At 43.0% G+C, this 20,988-nt stretch overlaps 1 protein-coding gene across 1 annotated transcript; it reads left to right on the forward strand.

Annotated features, from left to right (window-relative positions):
- The first annotated feature begins 968 nt into the window (after positions 1–968).
- WHAMM (WASP homolog associated with actin, golgi membranes and microtubules) lies at positions 969–19,586 on the forward strand. Its single transcript, XM_015101910.3, is given in 12 exon segments — positions 969–1,680; positions 4,258–4,431; positions 5,164–5,314; positions 7,297–7,466; positions 8,658–8,823; positions 11,655–11,842; positions 13,044–13,130; positions 13,373–13,468; positions 16,137–16,367; positions 16,369–16,428; positions 16,431–16,611; positions 18,820–19,586. Coding segments are annotated over 12 exon segments (2,412 nt in total). The 5' UTR covers positions 969–1,071; the 3' UTR covers positions 19,119–19,586.
- The last annotated feature ends 1,402 nt before the right edge of the window (positions 19,587–20,988 follow it).

Genomic DNA, 20,988 nt, shown 5'->3' on the forward strand with positions numbered 1-20,988 from the left:
AAAATCTTGTTTAGATGAAAGGCTTCTTCCCTGCTCCCTGAGCTTCTTGTTCCTCCCGCTCTGTCCTCCAACCGCACTACCACTCTATCAGCTCTCTCAGGATGGGAGCTGACATGTACTGTATTTCCGTCTACCCTGTACATTTCCTAGGTAGAGACCAGTGCTGCCTTATTCCCTGTATGAACAGGTTCAGCTCCAACCCACACTCCATCCCCAGCTGAAAGTACATCACCCCATCTCCTTAAACAGGTCTTCAGTAGCCAGGTGGTCTGAAGTGTCTGAATTGCCTGAGTGTCTGGGTATCTTAAGAAAAGTTTCTTTTCTGGATCTCAGTTTCCTTATCTCTATAATGACAAGTTAGAACATGGATTGTATTTAAACATGTTGGTTGGGAGCCGGAAGGATTTGAAGATGGAGGTATCTTTTTTTCTTTTCGGGGGGGCATGACCCCTTCGTGCGCAGCCTCCCAAAACATTATACATTACATAAAAGCTTGCTGAATTGATACCAACAAACTTGTGGCTTCTACCTAGTGCCTAGCACTTACGCCCTCAACAAGTAACTATTAAGTTTAATGTTACACCTCACCGTTCTTGAGCTCAGGAACGATGTATTCACTAGGGCCCTGATGATAGAAGACCAAGTCAACCGGGTTTCCGTTCTCAAGAGGCTCACAGTTTAGTGTAGGAGGCTAAGACAACAACTAGTTCGTTTAACAAACATTTTTTCAATGTCAGTGTGTACATAGGTGGAAAAGGTGAGGCAAGAGTGGTAATCCCAGGATCCGGACCAGGTTGCGACATTGGTTGATTCCAAGCGGCGACCTCCTGACCATTTCTTTGGTTGTCGCGAAGCCTCCCATCTATCATCCAACCAATCGCGGAAGCGTTGTTGGAAGCCTCCCAGGCAGCAGACAGCCAATCAAAAGTGCCGAGGGTGGCGGTGGTGGGGGTGCTGACGCCGATTCCAGTTCAGCGAAAAATGACGCGGTCCGGACTGTGCAGCGGCTGCTGGTGCGAGGAGACCAGGCTCTGGGGAGCCGAGCCCGCCGGGCGCTGACCGCTGGCGGCCATGGAGGACGAGCAGCCCGACAGCTTGGAGGGCTGGGTGCCGGTCCGCGAGGACCTCTTCGCCGAGCCCGAGCGGCACCAGCTGCGCTTCCTGGTGGCCTGGAATGATGTGGAGGGCAAGTTCGCCGTGACTTGTCACGACCGCACGGCGCAGCGGCGGCGGCGGCGCGAGGGGAGCCAGCCGGGGCCCGAACCCGCGCCCGAGCCCGAGGCCGCCGCACCCCCGCCCAGTTGGGCGGGCCTGCTCTCGGCTGCCGGGCTCCGCGGCGCGCACCGGCAGCTGGCAGCGCTGTGGCCGCCGCTCGAGCGCTGCTTCCCGCGGTTGCCGCCGGAGCTAGACGCGGGCGGCGGCGGGGCCTGGGGCCTGGGGCTCGGGCTGTGGACGCTGGTGTGGTCGGCGCCCGCAGGCCCGGGCGAGGCGGCGCTGCAGGAGCTGTGCGGGCAGCTGGAACGCTACCTCGGCCAGGCGGCCGACGGCTGCGGCGGCGCGGCGGTGCGCGACGCGCTCTTCCCGGGCCAACGCTGCGCGGCGGACTGCGAGAGCACGCGAGAATTCCGGGAGCGAGCCCTGCGCGCGCGGCGCGATGGGGCGAGCGCGCGGCTGCGCCAGGTACGCGCCCGCCGGGCCCACGCGGGTCCTTTCTGTGTTGCTTTGCCTGGGGAGGGACGAGTGCGAGAGTGGGGTCTTCCGGTTATCTGCGAGATGCGCGGAAGGGGCGCGCAGCAGCGAGGGGACTTCCGGAGGAACCCGCACGGGGCCTGGCGAGAGGGCTGAGTTAAAGTTTATTCGCAGTTCAGAGCCAGAGTAGGCTCTTTAACCTTTCCCCTGGAGATATTGGCGGAGCAGGCTGTTGTGACCGGAAATGCCAGAGAATACTGAAAGAGAAACTAGAAACATCCCCTAAGTGTAGGAAGTGATAACAAGGACTGGATGTAAACAAAAGCAGGTTCCGTGTATGAGGGAAAGCCCCATAAGGGAGACAAGATGTGTTAGAGGATGAAGGGGCTTCTAGGACCTACGCTTTTGAGGTAAGAAAGACTTGGTGAGGTGATTTCCTTGGTGGTCCAAGGAAAGGACTCCCCGTTTTGCACTGCGATGGGGCCACTGGCTCCCAAGACCCCCGCATGCCCAGTGTGGCCAACAAAACAAAACAGACTTGGTCCAGTGGAAAGCCGATAGGATATGAGCTGTATTCATCAGTTGGGAGCAGCAGCAATAGGAAAGCAGTTTTAAGCTTGAAAGAGGTTGTTAGAGCGATTGAACGATTCATTTTTTGAGCGCTGAGTTTACAGAACTGAAGGGGATTCAAGAAAGGGTTTCAGAAGAAAACATGGCTCATATATCCACAACGAACTGACTATTCCTAAGTCAAGACTGAGTTCTCTATGCTACACCCGGACATGCCTCTTGCCGGCCCTTTCTCACTATTGTTTTAGTCGCTAAGTCGTGTCTGACCCCATTGACTGTAGCCCACCAGGCTCCTCTGTCCATGGGATTTCCCAGGCAAGAATACTGGAGTGGTTTGCTATTTCCTTCTCCAGGGGATCTTCCCCACCCAGGGATCGAACCTGCCTCTCCTGCACTGCAGACGGATTCTTTACCACCGCACCACCAGGGAAGCCCTTTCTCACTTTCGTTCTTAATCAGAATGATTTTTCTCTGCATTCATTTGAGGAAGGGGAGGTGTAAGAACAATTTATCCACATTCCAACATCTTAATTATATTCTCTCAAGCTAAATATAGAATGAGCTTTTTATACACCCACTTCTCATGGGTTTATTTCACTTGATAATATGAGGAAACCACAGGGCAGTTTCAGGCTAGTTAGCTTTTGATCTTCAGTTTTACCATGTTGAATCACTTATTTTTCAGTATACACTTTATCCAAGTTTGAGTTCATTCAGAGGTATTATGGCACTAGTATAGTTCATACTGTTAAGCTAGATGTTGACACTGGTATAGTTCACCTGTTTACCTGGAACATGCGGGTGGAGTGAGGGCTTAAATATGAAATACACTGCATCCATGGAAGTGCATGTAATAATGTTAGTACTCAGCTCATATGTAGAACAGGAAAGCAATTGATTCTAGAATTAGACCAATTAGTAACATTGCTAGAATATAGAAAGTGAAACTGAATGTTTTGAAGTCTGAATAGTCTTAAGAAATAAGGCTGAAAAACATCAGTTATCCTAAGTTTACTTTTTCACGTGTTTTAATTTTCTTGAAGGAAACTTTTGCTTTTTTTTTTGGAGGGGGGTGGGTAATCCTACTGTTATCACCTGGATAAAAGGACTACGGAACATAGATTACTTTATTCTTAACTGGAGGGAAGGAAATAGAAGAATTTAAGGATGTACTGACCGAGGGGTGGGGGTGGGGAGTTTATACTATTACTTGATTTTATTTCTCTTCTCCTGGGCAGTAAATTAGTTTCTTACCAAATGAGTTTTTCTAGATTATAAATGCTCAGTTTATTTCTTGCCCTGCCTCAGAAGCATTATTTAGAGGCTAGAGCCCCATTTGTGATGCTGTGAATGAGTCTACTTTGCTGGGGAATTGATGGGAATATTAACCTGGGGGAATTAAGAGAGTCAACATGCTGGAGAACTACTTGGAATCATCTCTATGTCTTTATGAGTTTGTCTGTTTTGGTTTGATTGTATCACACGGCATGTAGGGTCTTAGTTCCCTGACCAGAGATTGAACCTATGCTGCCTGCAGTGGAAATGCAGTCTTAACCACTGGGCCACCAGGGAAGTCCCTCAGCAGTTTTAAAAAAGGAGTGCATTCTCACAATACCTTTATGGTCAAAAAAGTGATGGAAAAATATCCTCTCTCAGGTCCTTTTCTCTGAGTCCTTAGTACATGTACTACATACTTAGGACCAACTCTACATCCTCCTCTATCTCCCATTTATTATTATAAAAGTGCCCAGATTACTGAACCAGTCTTCAAAAGCACAGTGCTGAATAAATGATTACAATAATAATATTCCTACTATGGATGTACCATGATTTATTTAACCATTCTTACTGGGCATTTTGGTTGGAGGACAGTAACATTTTCATGTTTAATCAAATTGATGCGTTAATGTTAGGAACATTCAGGTTTCTTTAGCTCTGTTGGTGTGGTATGATCTTATACTGTCCATACTTGAACTTTATTTACATTTTGCCTTCTAGTTGCTTCAAGGGCATGAAAAAGCCAACACCATGGTAGCATTAATGAAAGTGTATCGAGAGGAAGATGAAGCGTACCAGGAATTAGTCACTGCGACAACTATGTTCTTCCAGTATTTACTGCAGCCATTCAGGGACATGCGAGAACTTGCAACTTCATGTAAGCTTGCTATTTTGGTACGTTTTACGTTTTTACTTTATCAGATTTACTGTTTATGACATGCTGTTTCTTTAGTTGCATTAATGATTCAATCTGTGTTTCCACTTTGGGTTCACCCCTTGTTTCGATAATATTGTAGATACATCGAATTTATTTTTTAAATTGATTGAAAGACAAAGACATTTGAAAAATGTATTTATTTATTTTTGGCTGTGCTGGGCCATGCATGGACTTTCTCTAGTTGAGGTGAGCGGGGGGCTGCCCTCCAGTTGTGGTGTGCGGGCTTCTCTTGTGGCTTGTGGGCTCCAGAGTATGGGCTAGGTGTTGTGATTGCACGGGCTTAGTTGCCCCGCCGCATGTGGGATCTTCTCAGACCAGGGATAAAACCAGTGTCCCTGGGATTGGCAGGTGAGCCACTGGACCACCAGGGAGGTCTCCAAACAATATATATTAACAGAGAAACACAGCTTGACAGTATTCCCTTCTAGAAAAAGTTATTCGAGTAGTACAAAGTAAAGTAGGGTATTTTTTCCTTTATGCTCCAGAGTATCCCTTTGTCTTCCAGTGGATGCTGCACTTAGAGCCTTATTTATACTCAGTAAGGAACTGATGAGTGAATGAAATTTAATTGACTAAGTAGTAGTAATAAAAGTAGTTTAAATAATCCACATGACCAGTTTCTTTCAATTTTCTAATGGTTCTACATGACTCTTTTCTCTTACTGATACAACTTTCCCTTCTTTCTGTAGAAGTCCTTGGATGAGGATGATCTGGGTCCTAAAAGGATAGTTGCCCTGCAGAAGGAAGCCCAAGAATGGACCAGACGGGCTGAAGAAGCTATAGTCTCTGTTCAAGATATTACAGTGAATTATTTTGAAAAAACGGTAGAAGCATTAGCAGGTAATAATTTTAAAATGCTATACTAAGATACATGTAATTTTCCTTGTACTCAGAAAATACTTGAGTGCCTCTTAAGCACCAGATTCTGTATTTTCTAGGTACTAAGGATTCACTATAAGGATAAGCATGAAGTGAAGTGAAGTCGCTCAGTCGTGTCCGACTCTTTGCAACCCCATGGACTGTAGCTTATCAGGCTCCTCCATCCATGGGATTTTCTAGGCAAGAGTGCTGGAGTGGATAGACACTGTAAAGTCAGATGAGGGAAGAGAAATCTTAATTATATTATTCATTCAAACACATGGAAAATGGCAGTGGCAACAAGCCATATGAAGAAGAGAAACATGGGGCGCTGAGAGCCTAGGAGAGAAAAATGAGACTCAATGAGAGTGGTCACAGAAGGCCTCTGAGAAGTGGCATTTGCCCTCCTATTTGAAGGGTAAATGGAAGTGGAGAGAGCAGAAAATTGATGAGAGGGTGTACCAGGCAGGAGTAGCATTTACAAAGGCCCTCTGGTATGAGGGAGCTTGACAAGCATGAGGAAGCCACGGGCTGGAGCACAGCGCGGACATACCTCATCTCATTGCTCATTTCATGGTGCTATACCTTACGCCACTTCACAGGTAGTATGATTTTTACAGATTGAAGGTTTGTGATAGTCCTACATTGAGCAAGTCTATTATAAAATAGCAAGTGCTGGGACCTCCCTGGTGCTCCAGTGGTTAAGATTCTGTGCTGCTAATGCAGGGGTGTGCAGGTTCGATTCCTGGTTGGGGAACTAAGATCTCACATGCCATGTGGTGCAGTCAAAAGATAAAAATAAATAAATTTTAAGAATAGCAACTACTGTTTTTCCTACAGCATTTGTCCCACTTTGCACATTTTAGTCATTTTCCCAATATTTCAAACTTTTACATTTTGTTATGGTGATCTGTGGTGAGTGATATTTGATGTTACTATGCCAAAGCGATTACAGCTCAAAGCTCAGATGATGGTTAGCACTTTTTAGTAATAAAGTATTTTTAAATTAAGGTATGTACATTTTTTTTTGTTTGTTTGTTTTTTTTTTTTTTTTTGTACATTTTTTTTAAGACATAAGGTTCCTGCACACTTAATAGACCACAGTACAGTGTAAACATAACTTTTGTATGCAGTGGGAAACAAGAAAATCCAACCTGATTTATTGTGGTGTTCACTTTACTGTGTTGATCTGGAATTGAACCTGAACTACCTCTGTGGTCTGCCTGTACAGAGAATGTGGTGTGAGAGAATGCTGGCAGACAGGCAGGGACAAGACCATATGGTCCTGTAGGCTGGGTGAAGTACTTTTTGTTTATTGTTTTTTTTCGGCCACATCACTGAGGTACAGAGTCTTAACCACTGGACTGGTAGGGAAGTCCCTGGCTTGAGGTGCTTTTGTCTAATCTTCCGTCACTGTTGACAGTAGCTGCAAATAGCAACAACTTATTACCAGTTTGTTAAATTATAGTACATTCATAAAGTAGAATACTATGTAGCTATTAAACATGATTCTCTATAACAATTTTTATGAATAGCAAGAATTCTGTGATACAGTAAGTGAAATAAACAAGGTATAAAGCAGAATGATATCCTGGGACGGGGGAGGGGGGTTGGTGGTTTGTTTTGGTCAAACTGTATCTTCCTGTTTGTCTAGTTAGACACAGAAACAGCCCAGAAGTATTTGCACCAAGATGTAAGAAGCAATTGCTTTAAGTAAGTGAGATTCATGATTTTCTTTTTTTAAATGAAGTCATCTAAAATTTTTTACTAAATAACCATGTATTATTTTTGTGACAATAAAAAAATCACTAACATACAAGTTTTCTTTTAAAAGGGATGTTTTGCCGGTAACATGGAAGGCAATAAACAGAATTTGTTCAGGATGAATTTTTCCTTTTTAAAAAAGTTTCTTTTTTTATTATGAGTTGTAATTATGTTTTATTTTATTAATTATAATCCAACAGGAATGAAGAAACAAATGGCACAGGATGAGAAGAGATTTGGCCAGGCTGCCTGGGCCACAGCAACTCCCAGGTTGGAAAAACTCAAGCTGATGTTAGCCCGGGAGACTCTACAACTCATGAGAGCCAAAGAGCTGTGTTTAAATCACAGAAGAGCTGAAATTCAGGGCAAGGTAAGACAAACATAAGTGAAGCTTTGTTTTACAAATACACTTTTATTTTAGGTAGCATCCTTATTCACTTGTTCCAACACCATCTTTTTTATCTTAAAAATTTTGTTAATTTAAAAAAATTTTTCTAAGTTTCACCATTTTATTTATTTATTGGGTTGCACTGGGTCTTAGTTGTGGCTCATGGGATCTCTGACCTTCCTTGTGGCATGTAGGAACTTTATTTGCAGCATGGGAACTCTCACCTGTGGCATGTGGGATCTAGTTCCCAGAGCAGGGATTGAATGCAGGCTCTCTGCATTGCAAGCAGAGAGTCTTTGCCACTGGACCACAAGGGAAGTCCCCAGTACCATCTTCTGTTGTTATTGTCCAGTCACTGAGTCGTTCCAACTCTTTGCAACCCCATGGACTGCGGCACACCTCGCTTCCCTGTCGTTCATCATCTCCTGGAGTTTGCTTTAACTCATGCCCACTGAAGTTGGTGATGCCATCCAACTGTCTCATCCTCTCTCACCCCCTCCTCGTCCTGCCCTCAATCTTTCCCAGCATCAGGGTCTTTTCAGAATTTAGAGACTGGAAGTTTGGCCGTGAAGTTTCAGTTAAAATGTTTTTGAAATATTATATTGTCAGTCACTTGATGATTGCATTGGCCTCAGAACCAAGGCAGGTAATATACTTGAAAATCAGCCAAGCCATGTTTTCAGCACAATTTTAGAATAGTTAAAGAGATGCTTTGTCTTAGGAGCATAGTCAGTTTTATTTCCTATAACATAATGACTTTAAAGCAGAAAACATCTGTGAATACTTCATTGCCATTTATTTTCTCAAAACCTAAATGTTTTCATATGTTTCAGAGATGAGGTAAAGTATCTGTGGTCAATGCTGAAGAAGGCATTTTTATCCCATGAAGTGAAATGGAAAAGTGTCTCTTCTCTCTTTGCTTTTTTCACGTTTGATACTGAGCAGAGAAGGAATGGCAGCCCACTCCAGTATCATTAATACTCCAGTATTCTTGTCTGGAGAATCCAGGGACAAGGAGCCTCACAGGCTGCAGTCCATTGGATCCCAAAGAGTTGAACACAGTTGAGCAACTAACACTTTCACTTTCACAGAATAGAAAATAACTCAGATGCTTGTAAAGTTTGCTTTTAATGGCCTATTTTAACTTGCTCTTATCTTTTTCATGAAAACAAGATGGAAGATCTTCCAGAACAAGAAAAAAAAATAAACATTGTAGATGACTTAGAAATACAATATTATGAAGTTCAATTAGAATTATACGAGGTTAAATTTGAGATATTAAAATATGAAGAAATACTGCTTGTTACTCAGTTGGACTCCATTAAAAGACTTATAAAAGGTAAAATTTATATTTCAATGTATATCTTGGTATGTTTAAATTACAGATTCAAGGAAATACAGACCATATTATCAATTATTTGTTGTATATTATATACTGAAATTTTCTAATACAGTTTCCCTTCAGTATTTTTGTCACTGAAATAATACGTTCATTGGTAAACATATAGCAAAACAAAGGGAAACTATTATTACTCCAGTTCCATCATCTAGAGATACTTTGTAGACTCTGTAGTTTCGTAGCCTTTTTTATATGCTAATGTTTAGAAATATCTATCAATTTCTTAAACCAAAACTGAGTATTCTGTTCAGTAACCTCTTTTTCATTTAATATATAATAGTCATCTTTCCATTTCAAAAAGTTATAAAATCAAACATTTTAATGGCTGCATAGTATTCCATTAAATAGATATACTGGTATATCCACTTTTCACTGTTGTGAACAATGTAGTGAAGAACCTTCCTTTACATATGTCTTTGTGTGTAGGACAGATTCTTTCCTTGGAATAAATTTCTAAAGATGGAATCACGTACATTTTACAAAATGTACGTTTTACATTTTGACACCTAATTGTTAAAACAACACTATAACAATCATTTGATAGGCATTTTCCCATACCACTATTATTTTCTAATTTCTAAATTTCATTCTACTTAATGATGCTCCTATCAGCTGATGATGAAAATGTTTCCCTGTACTTATTCATTTAAATTCTTTGCCTATGTGATGGGAAAAAAAATGGCATCTTCTAATTTTCATTTGTTTCATTTACAAGTGATGTTGAACACAGTTTTGTATGTTTACTGGTCATTTGTTTTTATTTACTGCCTATTCATGGTCTTTGCCCATTTTTCTTTGGAATATTCCCTTTTTGTATTAGAGATGTTACTTTATTATCTGTCTTATGTTGCAAATCATTGCTCTGTCATTTGCTTTTTCGGAATATTTAATCTTTATGAAGTCACCTCTCTCAGTCTTTCTGCTTTGGTGTTGTAACTCCTTTATCCCAGAATTACACAGGTATTTACTTTTGTTTTTAGTATTTTTATGATTTTGCTTTTAAAAACATTTGGCTCTTTAATCCAGATGAAGTTTATTTTGATGTGGGGTAGCAATCTAAACTTTCCCCTCCAAATTCTTAGTCCCACTCACTGATTTTAAAAACATTTCCCCTGTTGCTTTGACTTGTCACCTGTCCCATATCCAGGATTATCATACTTGCTTTGATCTATTTATGAACTCTTATTTTCTTTCACTGAGTTGTGAATGGCTCCTAGTAGCTGGTACCATGCTGTTCCTATTATTACATAAAGCAAATCCTTCCCTCAATCTACTTTTCCAAAAACTTTCTGACTCCTTATCACTCCTTTATTCTTCCAGATGAACTTTAGAATCATTTTGACAAGCTCAAAACAAAAAGCCCAAAAAACTCGGAATTTTTATTGGGATTGCAGTTAACATTAGAGATTACTTTGGGAAGAATTACCGTCTTTTCAATTTTGAATCTTCCCATCCAAGAACATGGTATGTCTCTCCATTTACTCAAGTCTGTTGTTTTCCCTAAAGTTCCTCCAAGTTTAGTTATTTTCTTCATATAGATCCTGAACATTTAATTTAATCCTGCTGCTGCTAAGTCGCTTCAGTCGTGTCCGACTCTGTGCGACCCCATAGACGGCAGCCCACCAAGCTCTGCCCTTCTCCTGGCAAGAACACTGGAGTGGGTTGCCATTTCCTTCCCCAATGCATGAAAGGGAAAAGTGAAAGTGAAGTCACTCAGTTGTGTCCAACTCTTAGCGACCTCATGGACTGCAGCCTACCAGGCTCCTCCATCCATGGGATTTTCCAGGCAAGAATAATCCTAGGTATTCAAGAAACTTTAGCTTCATGTTATAAGCACTTTACATATTTAGGAAGAAGTTCTATTAGAAAAAGGTTAGTCTGGATGGATGCATGCCAAACTATTCCTATTTTCCTCTGGGAACGAAAGGACAAAGATTTAGTGAGGAAAGAGGAAAATTTTACTTTCTATTTTTATGTACTTCTGTAGGACTTGAGTTTGTTACAATCAGCATGTATTTTTTAAAAAATCAATATGTAATTAAGATTAAATATCATTAAGGCACCTTAATGACATGCTGCTGGTAGAACATATGTTGCCTTTCTCGAGGAGGGTGCTTTGACAACAGTGATCAGGAGCCTTAAATATTCATCTGCAAAGGAAGTAATAAAAAATGTATACAAAGATTTATATTCAAAGATGTTCACCACAGTGGAAATGATAATAATGGAACATTGTGACATTCTGAGAACAGAGAGTGCTTAAATTCGAGAATACTGTGTTGCCATTAAAATTGTATTTCTATCACATGGAAAAGTTTCTCTGAGAATTATCTTTATTGATACACGTAACTATGTAAGCTGCATGTGTGTGTGTATACATAGACACATATATATATCTGTTAATTGTAAGAACCTATAACTATCCTTACATTGGATATCCTTACATGCGTGGGCTTCCCTGGTGGCTCAGTGGTAAAGAATCCACCTGTCAATGCAGGAGACGGGGGTTCGATCCCTGATCTGAGAAGATGCTGCAGAGCAGCTAAACCTGTGCACCACAGCTGCTGAGCCCGAGCGCCCCAGAGCCTGTGCTCTGCCACAAGAGAAGCCACCGCAATGCGAAGTCCACGCACTGCAGCTAGAGAGTAGCCCCCACTCTCTGCACCTAGAGAAAGCCTGCGCAGCGATGAGGACCCAGTGCAGCCAAAAGAAAACAAAGTATGCATCATTTTTAATAAAATACGGTTTAAAAATCATTAATATGCTTCTAGATAAACAGGATGAAGTGATCTACTACGACCCGTGTGAAAGTCCAGAGGAACTTACGGTCATGGATGGTGTAATGGGGCTACAGGAAGGAAAGCAGCTGGAGGTGGGCGTGCTCAGCCGGCAGTGCCAGCAGCTGGAGTCAAAGCGGGGCAGCATCTGTGCCAGGAGAGCCCGTCTCAGGAACAGAAAGGTGGGTATGCCTGGGCGGCCTTCTTGGCTCACGGCTTTGGGGGATTTCTTCTTTTACAAAAGATAGGTTCGAAAATAAGGCTTTTATGAATGATTCATTTCATGTGTGTTTATGTAGATATCAGTGGCTACAATTAAAATACACTACGGTTTTTTTTTTTCTTAAAAAGATTCTTTTTTCCTTTTGGATTTAACCATCTTTAGATTTTAATTAAGTCTTTCAACAACTATTGATTGAATGTCTATGACATACATAGGCATTTTTAAAACTCACAATAGGTAGAAACGTCTAAGAAGCTATAATAAATGATAAAATTAATTTTACTTTAAATTGATTATGTCAGTCAGACAATATTCGGCTTACTTCAGTCCTTATAATTGGTGAGTGATTTTTTTCTTAATTTTTAAAAACTCTGTGATTACATAAAAAGGTAACATACTAAGAAGGGGTAAGCATACTTGAGATACAGTTTTTTTTAAGTTATTTATTTACTTATTTTTGGTTGCACTGAGTCTTCATTGCTGAGTGGGCTTTCCCCGGTTGTGGTGAATGGGGGCTTCTCTTGTTGTGGAGCACAGATTCTGGAGCACAGGCATGCAAGCTGTGGTGTTCGGCCCTAGTTGCCCTGTCGCATGTGGGTCTTCCTGGACCAGGGACTGAACTTGTGTCCCTTGTGTTGGCAAGCAGACTCTTAACCACTGGACCACCAGGGAATTCCTATATGATACAGTTTTTAATATAATTTTTTAGATATTATAGATTGGATGTGTTATGTAGGTATGTTTGGAAATATTTAGAACATTAGGGGGAAATGTGTTTATAACAATTGCACTGAAACAGACCCTTAGGACGCTTCCCACTTAAGGATATGGGGCTGCCTGTTTGTCCTCCCATTTCTGCTTGGTTGGAGGACTTGCTTTTTCATCTCCCAAAGCACTGCACCCCAGCCATGACCTTCCTGACCAGGAACAAGGGATTTCTGTAAGCAGCCAATCGGCCCATGTCACATGACTGAGGAGGAGGCAGACGTACTGAATCACACCGTAACTCCTATTAATAAATGCCTCATACTGCAGCCCAAACGCAGCGCTTTTTTCTTTTAACCTTTTATGCTACCCCATGGAAATATTAAAAGCCATGCAGTGTTCAATTTATAACCAAGTTAAAAAAACAGATCAGTGAAATTACATTATTCCCCTAGGATCAATGCAAAGAAAATCATCGACTCAGACTTCAACAGGCTGAAGAAAGAGTAAAATATTCTCATCAGCACCACAGTGTTCAGAGGGTGAGTGGCCGAAGAAAAATGTTTTATGTTTGCATAATGTGACCCATGGGCTTCCGTTTGTGCAAAGTGGAGCCCCACTGCTGGTCAGCCTGGATCCTGAGGGTGTGGTGCAGTGTAGCCCTGCAGCCGGGGTGGGGGTGGTGGTACGGATATGACAGTGGGCTGGGGGGTGGCAAGAATGTCAGGTTACAGTCTCTCAAGATTTTTGGGAAGCTTACAGATATGTGTTTGTCTAAATATAGAAAAGAGACAAGAAAAAAGAGGAGGAACAAAAGAAAAGAGAATGGATAAACCAAGAACGCCAAAAAACCCTCCAAAGATTAAGAGCATTTAAAGAGGTGAGTTCTATAAATCCTCGCTTCTCCTATGTTTTCTGGAAAAATAAATGAAGATCACCTGCCCTGGGAGAAAAATATGAAGTATTAGGGACAGATTATTTGGGACCTAAAATGTTCCCCAAATGCCATGATTTGTAGTCTATAAATAAAAAACTACAGTATTAGAAATATCAAGATGTTTTTGACCTTGCCACTCACCCTGCTGTTAACTGGCAGGGAAAACCAAAAATAGTTAAATAGAGTTGTGCCTGACTCTTTGTGACTCTTTGTGACCCCATGGACAGTAGCCTGCACCAAGCTCCTCCATCCATGGGATTTTCTAGGCAAGAGTACTGGAGGGGGTTGCCGTTTCCTTCTCCAGGGAATCTTCCCGACCCAGGGATCAAACCCAGGTCTCCCACATTGTAGACAGACGCTTTACTGTCTGAGCCACCAGGGAAGTCCCAATGAAGTATTAGGGACAGATGATTTGGGACCTAAAATGTTCCCCAAATGCCATGATTTGTAGTCTATAAATAAAAAACTACAGTATTAGAAATATCAAGATGTTTTTGACCTTGCCACTCACCCTGCTGTTAACTGGCAGGGAAAACCAAAAATAGTTAAATTGCCCTCAGCTCTAGCTGGCTTTTCCTCATTTATAATAAAGAAGGCTCTAAAATTTGGTCGAGGAAACATTGTGACATTAGTTAAGTGACCTGTTAAAAGTGAACAGGTTTAAGAGACAGGGAGAACAAACACGGACACCAAGGGGGTGTGGGAAGAACTGGGAGGTTGGGCGGACGCATATATACTGTTGGTACCATGTCCAAAACAGACAGCTCACGAGAAACTACCGCATAGCACGGTGAGCTCCTCTGAGAGCTCTGTGGGCACCGAAATGGGAGGGAAATCCAAAAAGGCGGGCGATATGTGTGCGTGGAGCCGGTTCCCACTGCAGCATCGCAGGGACTCGCACAACGCTGGGAAGCAACTGCGCTCCAGTACGTTTTTCCCTTCAGAAGCGAATAGGTTGTTTTTTTTTTTAAAGTAAATAGATACTTAAAGTAACATTGAACTTGTTGAACATAAAAGCGTAAACCTGTTCTCGTCATATACCCTCATAATGACCCCAAAGAGAAAACCACCCACTCCCAGACGTAAGTCTGGGATGAGGTATTGAAGATGCATAGTGCAGTCCCAACAAGAAAAACAGGGGCCACCAGAGTGAATACATCATATTTTACGACTTCATCTTGTCTTCTTTCTCTTGTGAAATTTTGACTGCACTGTGTCTTTGCTGTGGTGAGTCGGCTTCTCTAGTTGCCATGTGTGGGCTTAGTTGCCCCAGGCATGTGGGATCTAGTTCCGAGTCGGCTTCTCTAGTTGCCATGTGTGGGCTTAGTTGCCCCAGGCATGTGGGATCTAGTTCCTAGACTAGGGATCAAATCTACGTTCCCTGCATTGGAAGGTGGATTGTTAACCACAGGACCACCAGGGAAGTCCCTGATAGACTTTCTACTCTGATCCTTGCTGTATGGCAGGCACTGTGCTAGGCATTTACATTCATTCTCATTTTTTTTTTTAAAGCAACTTTATTCATGTAGGTTGCACACTATACAGTTCTTCCATTTAAAGGTTTTACTATATTCAGAGTTGTGCAACCATCGCTACAATCAGTCTGGAACAGCTTTACTGTTCCCCAAAGAAATCTCATATCCAGTAGCTATTCCCTGCTACCTCCCTGGGTCTGGGCAACTATTAATCTGCTTTCTGTCTCTGTGGATTTACCTACGGTAGACATTTCATATAAGTGGTCCTTCATGGTGAGTGGTCTCTCAGCGTAATGTTTTCAAAGCTCATCCATATTCCAGAGGGTACTGATTAGCACGACAGAGTCACTGTGCAGGAGGGGATTCAAGGGATCCAAGTCCAGCTGCATGACCCTGAACTAGTCAGAGCCCTGATTTTCACATTTATGTGGTATGAAGGTGAAAGAATCCATCAACAAACTGGAAGGAGTTGACCTTAAATTGGTAAAAGTTGCAGTTTTTTGGTCCATGGAGGTGTACACCCCTCAAGATTAGTTCTTTGTAAGGTGAGGTTTTTCTTTAGCAAACTATACCTGTGAGACTACAACTTTTTTAATTAATATTTTTAAATTACAAAATTTACTCTAAGACTAAACATTAGAGAAATCTGTAATACCTGTTTTAACTGTCACTTGGAGATCTACACTGCTGGTATTTTTCATAGATCTGTTTTTTACATGGTTATACATTGCACACCATATCATCTGCATTTTTTTTAAAGATGTTTCACAGACTTTGTACTATTTATGATTTTTCATGGCTGCCTGATACTTTAAACTCACCATAATTTTTTCAACTGTCTTTTGTTTGTATTTGTTGTCTGATCTTTCATACTAAAAATATGATGAGTGTTTTCATCTGTATGTATCCTTTCATGTCTTTATTACAGAGAAAAGTATTATATGAAAGCATATGAATGCTTGTTCCTCAATATATAGATTTAGTAGCAAGGGTGGCTGTGCAAAGTGAAAAGCAGCCGCTTCGTGAATTAGGATGATCCACACAAAGAAACTCTTTGGGTGTCCTTTATAGAAAGCTCTAGCATGTTGATGGTTTGTGATCGTAGCCAGTTTCTGACAATGGTTTTTCATTTTCAGAGATGTCCAGGCCAGCCTATCCTAAAGAGCTCTCGCTCACAACCTGTGACTCCAGACCTGCTGAACAGACTACCCAAGCAGATACCCCCGCCGACTTCTCAGATGACAGCCGTGATCCATCCATCCTCTAGGAAAACCAGAAGTGCTCCCTTGTCTGAAGTCAGTACTGTGAAAACCCCTGAGCGTGAAGACTGTGCTGGAGACAGCCCTGTTCCAACTTTGGTTCCAACCAGTGACCAAACACATTCCACGTCAAGTGAGGAACTGCCACTGCCGCCACCGCCTCCGCCTCCCCCGCCACCTCCTCCCCCCCCACCGCCGCCGCCCCTCCCTGCTCAGCCCTTTTCTTCTCAACCTGCAAATCATCGGAATTTACGCTTCGGGACTTCAGTGAAAGATGATCAGCCACTTCCACTGGCGTGTGAATCACCCACTGAGAGCCCACGAGGCCCTGTAGACAGTTTTAGTGGCCCAGGTAACCTTCCCAACTGTCCCCACTCACCAGGGGTGGTTAAGTGGTTAGAGGGCTCCAGCTTTAGCAGCCATCATCTTCAAATCAAAATCTTTTTCGTAACACTCTACAATCTTAAAATATTCTGATATGTGTTACCTTGTCACTCTTTCATTGCAAAATTAGCAGAGCCTAAATCGATTGAGCCTAAATCGAAGAAACATCTCTATACAATTAATGGTCACATGACTTGGGATCTCTGGGGCTGTTCAAGAATCAACCCGTCTCAGGTTCTTTTTTTTTTATTTATTTGGCTGAGCCAGGACTGAGTTGCAGCATGTGGCATCTTTTTAGTTGCAGCATACAAACTCTTAGTTGTGCCATGTGCGAGCTGGTTCCCTGACCAGGGTTTGAACGTGGGCCGCCTGCATTGGGAGCTCAGAGTCATAGCCACTGGACCACTAGGGAAGTCCCTGTCTCAGGTTCTTAAGACATCAGTGTTTGATTTCTGCCATATGTTTCAGTGTCGCTTTGAATTAAGCTCACTGTTGCATCTGTGAGTCCTTCTTGGAATTAAATGGTTACATCTTAAGCAGAATAGTGGTTTGGAATTATCTTGGAGGAATTTTAGACTATGGAGGGCTGTTCTTGTAGTCTGAGTGGTGGTCAGAGAAACCTTACTGTGGGAAATCTTTGTAAAATGAAGTGGTCAAATACAAGGGGCCTATGACATGATGGGAATTATATAACAGTTCCAACCATGGTTCTGGTTAATGTGTATTCTGGTCATTCTGAGTTTAAGGTTTACTGTACCTAGAACGAGGCACAGATGAAAATGTCCACACTACTAAGTGGAGACCAGATGGCCCATTTCCATGGGTTTTGCTGCAACACTGTGGTAAATGAAAGTGAGAGCTCACGGGCCTGGACAAGAAATACGACATGGCAGGTCTTTGTGGGGGTGCCTCGTTCCCGACCAGGGATTCCCTGGTGGCTCAGTGGTAAAGAATCTGTCTGCAGTGCAGACTGGGTTCAATCCCTGGGTCAGGAAGGTCCCCTGGAGGAGGAAATGGCAGCCCACTCCAGTATTCTTGCCTGCGGCCCGCAGTCCATAGAGTTGCAGAGTCAGTTATGACTTACCTGCTGAGCACATGTGCACACATTGTTTCCTGACCTGACTCGTAACACACACACTGCCTCACTGCACTGAAAGAATAAGAAAGTGTGAGTTAACACCATAAAATGCCCTCGATGGTGCAAGTCTATCTTATTACTCCTAGAAGGGAAGTGGAATAACAGTTATAGGTTAAGATCTAAGGTGTTTTGTTAGCCATGGCATAGCTTTTCAGTTCTGAACTAGAAATGACTATTTACCTTGAAGTCTCACATGGAAGATCCCTAAATTAGTGGCCACAGTCACATACTTCCAGCAGGTGGTAAAAGATTTTACCCACCACAGGGGGCTCAAGGTGCCAAGAGTGAAAAATAGCTTCTCACCAAGGCTTTGAAACTCTGATCTAATTTGTGTTTTGACAGCATTTCACACCCTTGAAAGTAGAGAGCACATTAAGTTACCTCAGGATAATGTAGGTGGAATTAAAACACACTATATACAGAGACATGCCAGAGCCACCCGCTCTGGGTTCACCGACTCAAGTTTTCCTTTAAGCCTTTTTGTGTGTGGAAACCCACTCACTCAGTGTCACAGAACAAGCAATCACTGACTGATATCCAAGACTGAAGTTGGAGAATTACGGCGGGGTACAGTTGAAAGATTTTTAAGTGGGAAAGGAAATGGAGGAGATAGAATGTCAGAGCTATCGATGCACACTGGGTCGGACTAAAACACCGCAGCTGTTCATAACTATCTTCAGAGTCACCTGGAAATGTGATAACACCTGTGTCTTCAGAAACAGCCGTGCTAACCAGGAGGTATGGTGACTTTCAACTGTGCCTGGGAGTTGCTATGGATTTGAGGAAGTAGTGGAAAATCAGTGGTTAAGGTTAAATATTAGCGATGAGACTATCCTGGATTCAAACAGGGAGCCAATACTAGCAGATAGCCGATATCAGATGCTCAGAGCATTTGTCTAATGGGATGATGACCATTTGTTTAAATCATGGCTTAACTGATGGGTGACTTGACACCTTTAACAAGCACAAAATCGTCTTGGCACTTTGGGGAGAAAGAGTATGATTCCTTGACTCCTTGCTCTGTTTACTCAATTTCAGGGTCGATGGATGAAGTGCTGGCCTCCCTAAGGCATGGCAGGGAGGTGCAGAAGGTGCAGGCGCCCGCTTTGCCCCCTCCCCGAGCCTCAGTCAACGAGCACATTCTGGCTGCCATAAGGCAGGGGGTCAAACTGAAGAAGGTCCACCCTGCCCCTGGCCCGAGCCCCAGCAGTAAACCCACCAGCGACCTGGAGAAGAGCATCAAGGCAGCGCTGCAGAGAATCAAGAGGGTGTCTGCTGACTCGGAGGAAGAGGAGGAGGAAGGCGATGAGCAGGGCCCCCACGAGTGGGATCATTAGGCTCCTCTGCAAGGGCCCAAGGCCTGTTCTGATGCAGCATGTGATGGGGTACTGGTAGAGAGGCTGCACACACCCCGGAAGATCAGTCTAGGGCATGGTGTGTGACGCTGCAGCTTTATTTAACTCTGTGGCTCTTCAAGTCAGGGGAGGAAGGAGACACATGGTGCCTCTTGCACATCTGAGCAAGAGGTGAGCACTGGTGGCATGAGAAACTAATCACTGTTCACCATGGATAACCTAGAATCATTCCCTTATTCTGAAAAAAGTTTACGCTGCTACTGTAGAAAGCACTGCTGACCGAGCGTGTGCAGTGGTTTGCTGGGATTGAAAGGTTTGAATGTGGACATTATTTTAACAATAATCAGAATAAATTGCTTATAAGCAAGACTTATTTTAAATATTTTAAATGAAATGTGTTTCATGTATCAAGCACAATGTAAACTCATAATAAAGAACTTATTTATAATGCCTCCGTGTCACTCATGAAGAAACCGAATATCTTAACACAGCTGTTCCTGCTTTGGGTTTAGCTGAAATTTATTAAAAACATTGAATGTTTTTTTAAGCAAATACTAAGGGTGGGGAATAGTGTCATTCTCCTCAGGCACTCATGCTGGAATCTTCTCCTCCTTGCTTTGTGTTAAAATTAGGAAAGGAATGGGACTTCACTAATGGTCTGGTGGCTAAGACTCGCTGCTCCCAATGCAGGTGACCCGGGATTCTATCCCTGGTCAGGGAACTAGATCCCACATGCCACAACTAAGAGTTTGCATGCTGTACCTAAAGATCGTGCATGCTGCAAACTAAGACCCAGTGAAGCCAAATACATAAAAATAGGAAAGGTGAAGAGACCAAGGCAGTCCACTCATTTCTCAACTTGTCCAGAGCATCTTCACTAACCTCATCCCTTCACTCTCGCCATGGCAACCCTGGGTTTCCTCTGAACAAGATGAATTGACCCTCCTTGGTTTCCACAGAGAAGTTCTTACAGACCCACACTGTTCCTATTTGCAGCTTCTTCGCTGACTGACGGGCCTCAGGCGGCACAGCTGGGAGAGGCTTGGGTGTTTCTTCAGCAGCTGCAGCCTGGGCCTCCGTGTGCAGCCACTGCCAGGGTCCTGCCTTCCCTGACCATGAGTGATGCAGACCCGGATCCAGCTGCCGGGCTGAAGGTGCCTCACTCCTCTCCCTGGGCCCAGGCCCTGGGCCCCTGACACGGCACAGGTGTCATCTCTATACATGTCATCCCTTTCCTTCCTGTAGGTTCCCGGCAGGGTTTAGGAGTGTGTGTTGCATGGGGCCACACCCCTGTGTAGGTAGCATCTTGCTGGCTACTTGCTGGGCTTCGGTCAAAACCCCCAGAAGCTGGCTCAGTGGCTGTGTCCCTGGCCTCCTTCACCACCAGAGACAGGCCAACCTCAGCACAAAACTCTTCTCTAGAAAGAATTTGGTATTTTTAAAAATGGCCAAATCAGAGCTCTGTTGGACTTTGCTTGTGCTTATTTTGCAATTCAGTATTTTTAATTATTGTAATTTCAGTATTTTGAGATATGAGTGAGCTTATTCAGACTTGGATAATTCTCAGAATTTGCTTTCTAAGGGCTGCCAAAAATGAGAAGCTTTAAAAAAAAAAAATCCTTTTCAGAGAGTTCTCCAAAGAAAATTCCTCACCCAACCATCTTTAGTGCATCAAAACTTCTCTGGAACCTTCTCTCCCTCATTTCTCTTCCTTTTCCCCGCTTCTTCCAGCCAAGCTGGGAATTAAGTCCAGACTCTGGCCTCAACCCTGAACACTCATTGAAAGGACTGATGCTGAAGCTGAAGCTCCAATACTTTGGCCACCTGATGCAAAGAGCCAGCTCATTGGCAA

Source organism: Ovis aries, chromosome 18 (genome assembly GCF_016772045.2).
Source record: "Ovis aries strain OAR_USU_Benz2616 breed Rambouillet chromosome 18, ARS-UI_Ramb_v3.0, whole genome shotgun sequence".
NCBI lineage: Eukaryota > Metazoa > Chordata > Mammalia > Artiodactyla > Bovidae > Ovis > Ovis aries.